At 48.2% G+C, this 12,977-nt stretch overlaps 1 protein-coding gene across 7 annotated transcripts in view; it reads left to right on the top strand.

The window, feature by feature from the left end:
• Positions 1-12,977, top strand: part of ANKMY1 (ankyrin repeat and MYND domain containing 1) — a 94,161-nt gene that overhangs the window by 34,720 nt on the left and 46,464 nt on the right. For 4 of the 7 annotated variants that reach the window (XM_077958016.1, XM_077958017.1, XM_015111503.3 and 1 more), the window contains exons 10-12: positions 8,280-8,420; positions 9,247-9,387; positions 11,749-11,856. In XM_077958016.1, coding sequence (XP_077814142.1) covers positions 8,280-8,420; positions 9,247-9,387; positions 11,749-11,856 — 390 coding nt within the window. The remainder of the gene's footprint in view (positions 1-8,279; positions 8,421-9,246; positions 9,388-11,748; positions 11,857-12,977) is intronic. The other 3 variants (XM_077958018.1, XM_077958019.1, XM_077958021.1) reach the window with 2 other exon arrangements.

Here is a 12,977-nt window from a genome sequence, read left to right as displayed (position 1 = left end):
TGAGCCACTGTGCCTGGCCAAGAATCATTGTCCATCCAGGCTCTCCTAAGTTGGCTTTGCTAGAACCTTTCACAAGGAATCTCAGACTCCACCTCAAAGGCCTCTCAAGCCAAGCTAAGGATCCATCTGTGCCTTCAGATCCCTGTGTGAATTGGGAGAACCACTCTTCTCAAGGTCCCAAACAACTTGAGGCTCCTAGGCCTGACAGAAAGTGACACAGTCCACTTACCGCAGGCCAGGAAGCATGCAAAAGAACTGCATAGACAAGGTATGAGGCCAGTTATTCTAAGAGGTTCTCATTGGCTCTATAAAGTCAGTCTCAATTTCTCAAAGCAATCTGCTTATTCTGAAAATGTGCCATTCCAGTCAAAGCCCTGGGAGAATAACCAGTTCCTCCAACTGTGTCCCATTATAAAAGAAAACAGATTCCTAATAAATGCATGCAAACAAATACATTGCCATGAATTAAAAATATTTGCAGTCTCCAAATTCTGGAGAAGTCAGGCAGACACAGAAAAAAGCTTCAAATTCTGTTTGCAAGAGTATACTCTATTGTTAATGGATATAAACAGCTCAGAAGAAAAAAGCTTTCCAGACTCCGAAAGATGAAACAAAAAGAACCAGCAGTGTTTCAAAAAACCATAAAAGAGGTTTCAGTCCTCCACTGCTTCGGTCCATGCAGTCACCTTTGCTATGCTTCATGCTGGGTTAGCCGTCATAACGGGTTAACACCAGCTTTTTAGAGCCCTGGAAGTTTCTTCCTGATCCAATGGCACAATCTCCAAAGTTAACAGAAATGTGCATTCAATAGTCCTTTCCATGAACTCCACCCAAAGAAGCAAGCCCTGGATGGTAGCTGATTATAAGTCACTTTGTGAAAAGAATCAAAGCAAAACAATAATTGTAGATGACGAAAGTCTTAGGACAGCTGTAAAGACACAGCTGACAAGGAAATTTTGTTATTTCTGTATCAGACAATTTAACAATAATTATAACCACTGGCAACATATATTAAGACAGATCAGAATTTCAGGAATGTCATGCAATTCTGGAACACATAATGAACAACGTATCTATATACATGTAACCTAGAGAAAGTTAAATACTACTTTGCATTTGACAATGCTTTCTGTAAAATTCTAACATACCAAATAAGCCTACTATGTCTCTCTTGGACTTTGGGGACCCAATGGCCCCCAGAAAGGTAGTTTGACGTAAAGAAGACTGAATTTAAAACTTGAAATTTTGATTTTGGAGTTTGTCATATATCAAAGGTTAAAGACACTTGATATTATAAAACAGGATCACAGGTCACTATACAAGTGCCAATCCTTTAGCCAAAATAATTCAAATATTTCAAAAAAAAAAAAAAAACCCACAAAAACCTTTACTCTTTGATAGGAGAATCAGTTTCCCAAACAATAAGACCTAATAAAGACAACATGAGGCCAACTGAACCTCTCTTTCTTTTTTTTCCCTGCAGTTTACTCAAAAGAGAAAAATATTTTATTATTGCCTGTAATCCCAGCACTTTGGGAGGCCGAGGTGGGTGGATCACGAGGTCAGGAGATAGAGACCATCCTGGCTAACACAGTGAAACCCCATCTCGGCCGGGCGCGGTGGCTCAAGCCTGTAATCCCAGCACTTTGGGAGGCTGAGACAGGCAGATCACGAGGTCAGGAGATCGAGACCATCCTGGCTAACACGGTGAAACCCCGTCTCTACTAAAAAAGATACAAAAAAAAAAAAAAAAAATAGCCAGGCATGGTGGTGGGTGCCTGTAGTCCCAGCTACTTGGGAGGCTGAGGCAGGAGAATGGTGTGAACCCAGGAGGTGGAGCTTGCAGTGAGCCAAGACCGTGCCACTGCACTCCAGCATGGGCGAAAAAGCGAGACTCCATCTCAAAAAAAAAAGAAAAAACTACTTAATCCAAGTGAATGTCACTTAATTTTAGTAACTGTAAAGACAACTAAGTAATTTGAGAGAAATCCCAGTCAATACAGTTTTAAGGACAAGGCCAATCTTTACTGAACACTAAAACTTTGTCCCCATATCACAGTTTATCCTTATTACCTAAAGGAAAGGCTGTGAAACCAACTCAGATTATTGATTGAATAGAATTACCTTGGAAATAAACATCATGTGAACATTGCTACTCTCACCTACTTTTCCAAGTAAGAAAATAAGTAACGTACTATTTCTTTTCAGAACTTGTAAAAATGCATCTTTTATTTATTGTCAGGAACCTTAACACTTTTACAGCTCTCTAGATCGTCAGAGGTAAGAAAAACCAATCCAGTTTTAAATGGCTGGTGTGCTCTATCATTCTTGGAGGCTTGATAAATAAAGGTAGCTTAGGAACTTTGGATAAACAGAGCAAATGATGAACTGTTGGAAATGCATAGGAAACAAAGTGACTATAGAACCAAATACAGGCCTTTTGGAAGCTAGAAAATATCAGTGGTTATATATATATGGATATATAAGTAAAACCCAAAGGAGAACAAACAACAAATCGGTGAAATATAAAAGCAAAAACAAACGGGAAACCAACACCCAACTTTTCTCCTACTGAGTTTACCTTAGAGACTTCAATGTTCCTGAGAGCCTAAAAAAGTGTGATGAATATCTCATACCTGGTATACAAATTACTATCTTTAAGGCCACCAACACCACTATACATTTTGTGTACTTAAGAAATTTGCTTGAGTCATGTGGCCAGTAACTCTTTCAGTGCTAATACTACCTATGCAGAAAAGCAGATACAGTGTGAGCCAAAGCAATGCAAGCATGGATGTGAAATTTGGCTCTATGCTAAATCTGGCTTCATCCTTAACTGTATTAAAAAAGAATTGCCAAACTGCGAATGCATTTTTTTACAGTATTTTTAAATTTACCTTCATTAAGACTAGAAGCTTTAACTGTGACCAATGCTAATTAGCCAGATTTATCTAGTTTTCTATCAAGTTTTAAAGAATATTATCTAAACTTTTTCAACTTTCTATTTTGTCTGTATATACATGAAGGTAGACACACAGAGAAAAATAGAAAAAAAAACTACATATGCCTTACACAGACTATATTTGACATACTTGGACTTTCTGTTTTGTCTTAGATTTTTTTTTCTTTTTTAAATAACAATTTTTAACATATTCATTTTATCTTAGGACAAAAATTTACTGTATGAGATTGTTTCTCAAAATTATTCCCTTTATAACCTTCCTTAATGAAAATACATCTTAATATCCATAATTTTCTTCACATCTCTTTGCCTTCCTTACTGGTTCCTTTATATTAATACCTTGTTTCATAAATAATCTTTTCAAATCCATAATTTGAATCAACCTTTAGGTAACTTACTTTCTTTCTTTCTTTCTTTTTTTCTTTCTTTCCTTTTCCTTTTCCTTTTCCTTTTCTTTTTGAGGCAGGATCTCACTCTGTCACCCAGGCTGGAGTGCAGGGGCACGATCATAGCTCACTGTAATTTCAACCTCCTGGGCTCAAGTGATCCTCCCATCTCAGCCTCCTGAGTAGCTGGAACTACGGGTGCATGCCACCACACCTGGATAATTTTTTTAATTTTAATTTTTAGTAGTGACAAAGTCTCGCTGTGTTACCCAGGCTGGTTTCAAACTCCTGAGCTCAAGCAATCATCCTGCCTTGGCTTCCCAAAGTGCTGGGATTACAGGCATGAGCTACCATGCCTGACCTAGGTAACTTTTGAATTAGATGAAAGTGTTGTTTTTTTCAATAAGGACACATCTTCTTTGGCACATCATATATACAAAACTGTACTTTAACTACAATTTTTATTTTTAGTAATCTTAAATTTTAGTGAAAAACTAGGAAGCAAGAAATACTGAGAATTCTAAGGATGCTAATTTCCCAGAGATAGTAAGATTTTATAGATGAGTACATTCCACAATTAAAAAAAAAATGTTTCCCCATATCATAACTCTTAACTGGAAATGACCCAGACATCCAACGAGCATCAAAAATGACTAAGATGGGGCCGGGTGAGGTGGCTCACGCCTGTAATCCCAGCACTTTAGGAGGCCGAGGCGGGCATATCATGAGGTCAGGCGATCAAGACCATCCTGGCTAACACGGTGAAACCCCATCTCTACTAAAACTACAAAAAATTTAGCTGGGCGTGGTGGCGGGTGCCTGTACTCCCAGCTACTCGGGAGGCTGAGGCAGGAGAATAACTTGAACCTGGGAGGCAGAGCTTGCAGTGAGTGGTGATTGCGCCTTTGCACTCCAGCCTGGGCAACAGTGCGAGACTCTGTCTCAAAAAAAAAAGATAAAGAAGAAAGAAAAATGACTAAGATTTTAAATTACAAAAAGGATTCACTACAACCATTTATCTCATTTACATGTACTAAATTCTTGTTTGTCAAAAAAGTTACACAAGGATCATTTTGTTTTGGCTGGATTTATAGTTTTATAACCTTCTCTGCCAAACCCTAGAACCTCAAAATATGTAGCAGAGAGAAATATAAAACCCGAATAAAAGGCCAGGCACAGTGGCTCACGCCTGTAATCCAAACACTTTGGGAGGAGGCCGAGGCAGGCAGATCACCTGAGGTCAGGAGTTTAAGACCAGACTGACCAACATGGAGAAACTCTGTCTCTACTAAAAATACAAAATTAGCCAGGTGTGGTGGTGTATTCCTGTAATCCCAGCTACTCAGGTGGCTGAGGCAGGAGAACTGCTTGAACCCAGGAGGCGGAGGTTGCGGTGAACTGAGATCACGCCATTGCACTCCAGCGTGGGCAACAAGTGCAAATCTCTGTCGCAAATAAAAAAAAAAAAAAAACCCGGATAAAAATAGATGCTGACAATTTCAAAGACACTTGTATTTTTTTTTTTTTTTTTTTTTTTTTTTGAGACGGAGTCTTGCTCTGTCGCCCAGGCTGGGGTGCAGTGGCCGGATCTCAGCTCACTGCAAGCTCCGCCTCCCGGGTTTACGCCATTCTCCTGCCTCAGCCTCCTGAGTAGCTGGGACTACAGGCGCCCGCCACCTCGCCCAGCTAGTTTTTTGTATTTTTTAGTAGAGATGGGGTTTCACCGTGTTAGCCAGGATGGTCTCAATCTCCTGACCTCGTGATCCACCCGTCTCGGCCTCCCAAAGTGCTGGGATTACAGGCTTGAGCCACCGCGCCCGGCCTACACTTGTATTTTTATCTTAACATAATGTTAAAGCCAGTTTGTTTATTAAAGATTTACTTAAGTCGTCTGAACTTGAAAATTGCTTAGACTCCTGTACTTAATTTATGAGCACAGTTATTTATAAGCCAATTTTGTAGGCACAACATACAACATAACGAATGTACAACATAAACACATCTAAACATATATATATATGCATACATACAAAGATCCAATAGCTTTTACCTTTAACTCTAGCCACGAGGTAGCAATACAAACTCATCAGTTAACAAACATGTTCACATGGCTAAACTTTGTTTGCCCTAATAGGTAATCCAGTGAAGGCTGTGAACCAAATTTTGGGGTAAAACAGTTTCCATATGGGTTTGAGTTTTAAAGGCCAAACCTCCCCAGATGTCAACACTGGGGCCAAATGGCACCACACAACAACATCACCTGTTAACCAGGCTTAACCCTGCTTAGAACAGCAACATAAACTCCTGGATACAGGGAACTTCATCCCACTTTCCCATTCACATGTCAAATGAGGCCCATGGAGAGGTCAAACTTCTCTAGATTCCAAAGAATATCAGGGCCAAGAAGATGATCAGTGTATTCCGATTTCCCATGACTATATTGATACAAACAATTACCAAAACACAATCCAACTGCTGCAGCAACAAACAAGCCCCAACTGTGTCCCAACTGGAACAGCCGGGGTGCTTACTTTCTGTCAGGCCTGTTCAACCTGAAAATGGAATTCTTTTGGAATATCCCCAAATTGAGGGGAGCACATCCTGCTGTCTAGTGCCCACAAAAGATAGTCATCCACTCAGACACAAATGTCACATTTCAAAGTCTGTTCTTGGCAATCAGGAACACTGTTGGAGCTGGCAGTGGTGTGACCAAAGAGAGAGACCAAAATCTATCTCCAGCAAAAAAGGGTCAGGCAGCTGCTTGAGGGGGTGGGTGGTGCTTCTGAAATTCTTGGCCCATAGCAGCTGAGCCATGAGCAATGCATTCCCAGTCAGGGAACCAAAATCTGTTACTGAAACAGCAGGAGTTTGGTTGAAGTCCTGCTGCTTGCCACGCAGAAAGCCAATCACTGAGACGAGTATTGCCAGGGAAGAAGGCTTTAATAGGGTGCTGCAACCAAGGAGATGAGAGATCAGTCTCAAATCCATCTGCATACACAACCCACTAAAATTATGGGTTTATATTGCTAGGAGGAAATGTAACCATGCGTGGGAAAACATGAATTAGGGAGAGTGGGGAAGAGGAGTTGGCCAGCAGGAAGCAGCTGGCAGATCAGGCAGTCATGAAGGGTGAGGCATTTGCAATCTCACTCTCCAGATGCTGTGATCTGGTGGGTCTCAGCTCCTTGATACTATCTGGGAGGTCTGAGGGTCAATTTCCTGAGAAAGGAGCTCAGATAAAACAAATCTAACTTTCCCAAGTTTTCCGATTGGGAGGGTCAATTTCACTGTTTATTCAAAGGAACCAAAAACATCAGTTATATGGGACAATCGAGCCAGCTTCAAGCACCTGTTAGAAATAGGTGTAAAACAACTGTTCCATCCACAAGGACCAGATTTCCCTTAGACCTTTGAAGGTCCTGCCTCACTGTCTTCTGCCCTTCCGGAACTCGTGGGACTTAATGAGAAGTGGGATCCCCCCCGACTCCTGTGTCTTTGTAAGGGTTAATTCTCTTCCTCCTCAAGTCACCTTATCACTGGGTCAGAGCTGTGGGTCTCTGAAGTTTTCTCGCATTATTTGTCTAGTATTTCTCTCCATTGTGCCCTCCCTACTGTCCTGGAGCTCCTACCTGCGAGATGTTAGAACTCCAGCTCTCTCTCATGTCCCCTGATGTTGTTTTGGAGTGTTTTCTATGTCTTTGTGCTTCTGCTGTTTTGGGGAATTTCCTCAGCTTAATCATTTCCCGATTCACCCCTCAGCTGGGTTGGTTCTGTTACTAGCTCAGTTGTTGCTGTTGCTGCTGCTGTTTTAGGGGTGACATGACATGTAAGGAGGGTGTGGCCTCCGGCTGACTGTCGTGGGTGCACGGCCCCATGCGCCTCCTGGTGGCCTGGGCTGCAGTTACAATGGAGCAGTGGGCTGCCCATTCTCCCCTTGCCTGCTTAGGTCTGCGTCCCTCTGGGGTCAGTAGATTGTCGACTGCAGCACCTGCCTCCCCAGCGTCAGGCGATGCCTGCATTGTATTCCCGTTTCTCTTCTCTTGTCACATACCTCTGCTGGGTGTGGATGCTGCTGGCCCTGGTCATGCTTGAGGCTGTGGGTGTGGGGCTGTGTGGGGGTCCCAGGGGCTGCTGTCAAGCTGGGAGAGTCCTGTTGTTCCTGGGAGTCGGCAGCTGCCTGGAACCTACCCTGCCCTCTGCCTCAGATGTGCCGGCCATCTCCCTGGGCCACTGGTGGATGGGCATGCATGGGCACACCCAGCTGCTCTCCCCAAGTTCCTCTGGCAGGTCCTCATGCTGGTGACTCTTCCCACCATCCAGGCTCACCTGTCTCCCCCTCAGGGGTCTCTCCTGGGTTCTTTTCTCTTTCCTGTTTGAGCGAGGCTGGTCTTCAAGGGACTGGGGAGCATCCCTTGACCCAAAGCCCACTGTCCGTTCCCAGCCACGCTCTCCCTTAGGACGGCAGAGCTGCCTCTAGAGGCCGGGGCCCCTACGAACGCCTCGGTCGCTGCTGCACAGCAGTGGCCTCTATGGATGCTGTCAGCTGATGGCTGGGGACACTGTGCGTGGAGAATGGACAGGTCAGGGGCTGGAGTCGGGAGGTCACTCAGGAGCTGCATGGCCGTTAATGTGGTGGGCCTGGCAGGGCAGGGAGGGGCTTAAAATCACACGGGTTCAGGGTGGGCCTTCCTGCCTGCGGCCCTGGCAGACATTAGGCGTTGGAAGCAACACACGTGGCTCGCTTAGCGTGTTGGGAGCTTTTCCCTGCTGCCTTCAGGGACCAGTGTCCTGCACGTTGTGGGGCAGGTGAGGCTGAGAATGGTGCCCTCGGAGTCTCAGCCATGTCCCTGGCATTTGGGCCCCCCAGGTACCTCACCTGTCTCTCCCCACGAGTACGTGCCTTGCCGCCCATCCTGGTGTTTCCTCTGCAGCTGGGCACCCTGACACCACTCCACATCGCTGCCGCCCTTCCTGGGGAGGAGGGGGTACAGATCGTGGAGCTGCTGCTGCATGCCATCACCGACGTGGACGCCGAGGCATCTGACAAGGACAGCACTTACAAGTCCGGCAAGGTGTGTGCCTCGCGACCTGCGGTAGGGGTATGGGGCCTTGGCCAGGTGTGCTTGGATGGATTCACACACTATGCCTAGCCTGTGCTCGCCGAGCATGATGGGCCTCCTGGCTTGGGGCCCAGGCGGTGGAGATCCTGCATAGAAACAACCCGTCCAGATGAGAGCCTTAGTCAGTGAGCTTGTTCTGGTATCAAGAGGCAAAAATGGTTGGTTGGAATGAGTTAAGAACTTGATTCTTCAGGCAGTCCACAGAGCATGGGGGTCCCCATGAGGACCTTTTACATGTAACTCCATCTCATGCCTTTCGGAAGGTTCATAATTGCAGACAGAGGCCAGTTCCATGTCCTCAGGGCCTCATCCAAAGGCAGGCCAAAGCCAGCTTGTCCCACCAGGCCCTACCAAGCTGCAAAAGACCACCAGTCATGGGCCATGAGGCCATGTCTTCCTGTACAAGGAGTTGAGCCCCTTGAGATTAGGAGCTGTGAGGCTTTCCTTTTTGTGCTCCAGAGCCTTGTCCAGTTGCCGGCACACAGCAGAAGCTATTGAGCACACATACATGCTAGATGTGGGTGTGCGCAGCTCACCGCGTGGGGGACCCGGGAGGGGAGGGCACAGAATGGCTCTGACCCCTGTGGATATTGGGGTATCTCAGGGACAGGCATGCAGGGGACAGGCTCGAAGAAAGTCAGGCATCTGCCTTCAAGAGGGTTTCGTAGGGTGAGACTCCAGACCCGCAGTCTGGGGAGGAAGCTCCCTTGCTCCGTTTGCCTTCCTGTGGGCACACGGCAGGTTCGTGGGCGCTGGTGGAGCCCTCCGTTTTACACAGCTGGATCTGCTGCCCTCAAGTCTGAAGCTCAGCAACGAGCCAGGCCCTCCCCAAGCCTACTACAGCATGGACACGCTCCTCCCCAAGGAGGGGGGCAGGACGGCTCTGCACATGGCCTGCGAGCGGGAGGACGACAACAAGGTGAGGGCAGCCAGGGCCTGGCGGGGACACAGGGCTGCCCAGCAGTGGGGCCACCTTCCAGGGCCTTGTGCCCCCCGGAAGCACGTGTTCTCATGCTGAGTCTTAGGCAGAAGCCAGGGAGCATGGAAGGATGGGGAGGGAAGCAAGGCAAGGCGGGAGGACGGGATTTCACACTCACATGCACACATGCACGCATGTGCACAGGGTCTGAGTGGCGGCATTAAGTCTACTTCTTACCACAGGTCCTGGTCAGACATGTTTGGGAGCCTCTGGCCTGGGCTATGACCATCTGGTGCTGCCAACCCTCCTCTGTCACCCTCCTGTGTCTCTGACTCAGGACCCCACGGGTGGTCTCATCTTCCAGAGCCCTGGGTGGTGCCCTGCTGGCCCTGTGGCCGCTGCCTCCTGCCTTCCTTAGGGGTTAATTCCTACCAAGTTGGGTGTGGGAACCACTCCGAGGATGCCCAGCGGCTGGGGTGGATGCGGGGAAACTGGGGCCAAGTCTGAGCTTTGCCGTGTGGCAGCAAGTGCAGCCCAAGCCAGTTGGCCATGGAGCACATGGCACACCGTGTCTCAGTTTACCCACTTACAAATGAATGATCCTGGGCCTTCGGCAAGGTGGTAACTTGTGAGGTCCTGACATGAGCATGAGGATGAGTGTGCAGGAGTGCCGTGTGTGCGAGTGGGCATGTGGGTGACACTGGGAAGGGGATGGGCAGACAGGGAGGTGGGGGCACTGACAGGCCTGCCTGCTTCAGAACACCCCTGTCTGGTCAGAGCCTCCTTGGAGGGTGGGGAGAAGGAGCAGGTCTATTTGGGGTCTTCTTGGGGCCAGGCGCTCTGCCCTGACTGGCCCGCCTGAGGGGTTGGCAGGAACCCACGTTAGGAATGAACAGTGAGGCTTCGAGAAGGCAGCTGGTCAAGACCCCTGCCGTGAAGGACAAGGCCTGGGCAGTGAACACAGGGCCTTCTGCTCGCACACTTGTGTCCTGATGACAGTTTGGGAAAGTTTTGGGGAAATAAAAGGAGACACTGAATGTGGCACTGTCGTTGTGACAGACCAGCAGGTGGAACTTCAGTGCTGTGGGCATGACGGCTGCAGCAGTCCAGCCATCACATCTGTATCCCAGAAGGGAGGGGAAAGGGGGTCACTTTCCCAGGAGCCCCTCAGCAGACTTCTGCGGGTACCTCCTTGGCCTGGCCAGCAAGGCTGCGGGAAAGGGGAGTGTGCGTGGTGGTTGGGCCAGCCAGACGTGGGGTCTGCCACATCTGAGGGCCACAGTCCCAGCAGAGCACTGGGAGAGGGAGCTGGGCCAGAGAAGAGTCCTTGCAGTGGGGGAGGAGAAGTCGCAGAGGTCAGGTCCTAGTGAACACTTCTGGGAGAAGACGAGGAAGAGAAGGGAGCAGCTGAGGGTTGCACAATGGGACATTCTGACGGGAGCAAGGATGGGAGAATGGAAAGGAAAGCAGAGGGGTTCCCGGGGAGGAGTCAGGGAGGTGGGAGGGCAGGGATGGGGGAGGAGGGCAGGAGGCAGGGAGGGAAAGGCTGGGGGAGGAAGGCAGAAGGTAGGGAGGCAGGGAGGGCAAGGATGGGGGGAGGAGGGCAGGGAGGCAGGGAGGGCAAGACCAGTGGGGAGAGCAGGGAGGCAGGGAGGGCATGGGTTGGGGAGGAGGGCAGGGAGGGAAAGGATGGGGGGAGGCGGGCAGGGAAGCAGGGGGGCAGGGAGGGCAAGAATGGGGAAGGAGAGCAGGGAGACGGGAAGGGAGGACAGGGACGGGAGAGGAGGGCAGGGAGGCAGAGAGGGCAGGGATAGGGGAAGAGTCAGGGAGGCAGGGAGGGCATGGATCGGGGAGGAGGGCAGGAGGCAGGGAGGGCATGGATGGGGCTGCCCTCCTGGTGCAGAGAGTGCTCCACCAGCCGAAGGTGGGGCTCTTTACACTCAGGCTGTCCTCTATGGTCACTGAGCCCTGGAGGAGGAGGTGCTTCTCCAGTCACACCTGCTGTATGCCAGGACCTGCCACATGGTCATGTGGTCCAGACTGTCCCTTGTCCTTTCAAACAAACTTTAAATCAACTTATGCATCAATATCCTCCTAGTTTTCATTTGGAAATGATGAATGCTTAGAAAATACCTTCTCCATTGGAAGCTCCATCCACCTCCCCATCCATTCACCTATCCATCCATCCTTCCATCCACAGTTTTGAACACCTTGTGCCAGGCAAGGTAATGGTTGGGAGGAAGTGCCGTTGAGTGACTACATTGATTTCATGGCATTTAAATTAATAACTACTGTTAGGTGCTCCTTAGGGGTGGGGGTGCCTCTCTAACCTGTCATGCTTCTGCCTTTCTCCCCAACCAGTGTGCCAGGGACGTAGTCCAGCTCCTTCTATCCCACAGAGCAAATCCTAACCTGCTATGGAGTGGCCACTCCCCGCTCTCCCTGTCCATTGCCAGTGGGAATGACCTGGTGAGCATGTTCTGCACCCACAGACCTGAGCACCTATGTGTTTCCATCTCTAACGCCCACCCCATCAGTCATCGGGATTTGAAGTTGTTGGCCATTTGTCCATCCATCCATCCATCCATCCATCCATCCATCCATCCATCCATCTATCCGCCCATCTGTCCATCCAACTACCCATCCACTCACTCTTCCACTCACCTGTCTACCCATCCACCCATTCTTCCATTCATCCATCCATCTATCCACCCAACTTCTCATCCACTTATCCATCTACTCACCTGTCCATCTACCCTCCACTCATCCATTCATCCATTATTCAACTTATTCATCGTCTCATCCATCCATCTATACATCCGTCCTTTTAACCAATCACTCATGTATCAACCCAACTACCTATCCACTCATCCATCCACTCAACCGTTCACCTATCCATTCATTCATCTATTTATCCATCCACCCACCCACCTACCTAGACATCATCATCCTTCATTCACCCAGATGGAAGGATCTACCATCCACCCATTCATCCATTCATCCATCTATCATGTAACTGTTATTTACTGAGCATCTGCTTTGTACCTGACAGGCACCATTCTAAGCACTAGGTGTTGAATTAAAGTCTCTGCTCTCAAGGATTCTATATTATAGTTGGAGGAGCCAGACCATAAACTAGTATGTAACACAATTTCAGGAAATGACGAGTATTATGAAGAAAATAAAGCTTAGTGAGGGGATGGAGAATGATGGGAAGATAGGCTACATTAGCAGAGTGGCATGAAGTGCTACTCAGATGAGGTGACATTTCAGCAGAGGTCTGCAAAAGCTGAAGGCATTCATAGAATTTGTAAAAGCTGATGTAGAATGGGGCTTCCAGGTGCTTCTGCAGAGGCCAGCATCTCTGCTCCCTGCTTCCTTCTGTCCTGCACAGAGACGTCCATTCAATAAGTCATGTGGGGTCCTAGCTCAGGGCTAGGTCCTGTTAGAGGCAAGGGTATGGAGGGAAGAGAGCTTTGTTCTGAGGGGCAGAAGCTTGTGGGAGCCAAACACTTAAGGCCCTGTGTCTGGCCACGGCTGTCCTTCCTCGGTGGAATCTGAGCTGGTGGCTGGGCACAGTAGGGAGAAGG

The sequence above is a fragment of the Macaca mulatta genome, chromosome 12 (assembly GCF_049350105.2).
Source record: "Macaca mulatta isolate MMU2019108-1 chromosome 12, T2T-MMU8v2.0, whole genome shotgun sequence".
In the NCBI taxonomy this organism is placed as follows: Eukaryota; Metazoa; Chordata; class Mammalia; order Primates; family Cercopithecidae; genus Macaca; species Macaca mulatta.
This window is presented reverse-complemented; position numbering and strand designations above follow the sequence as displayed.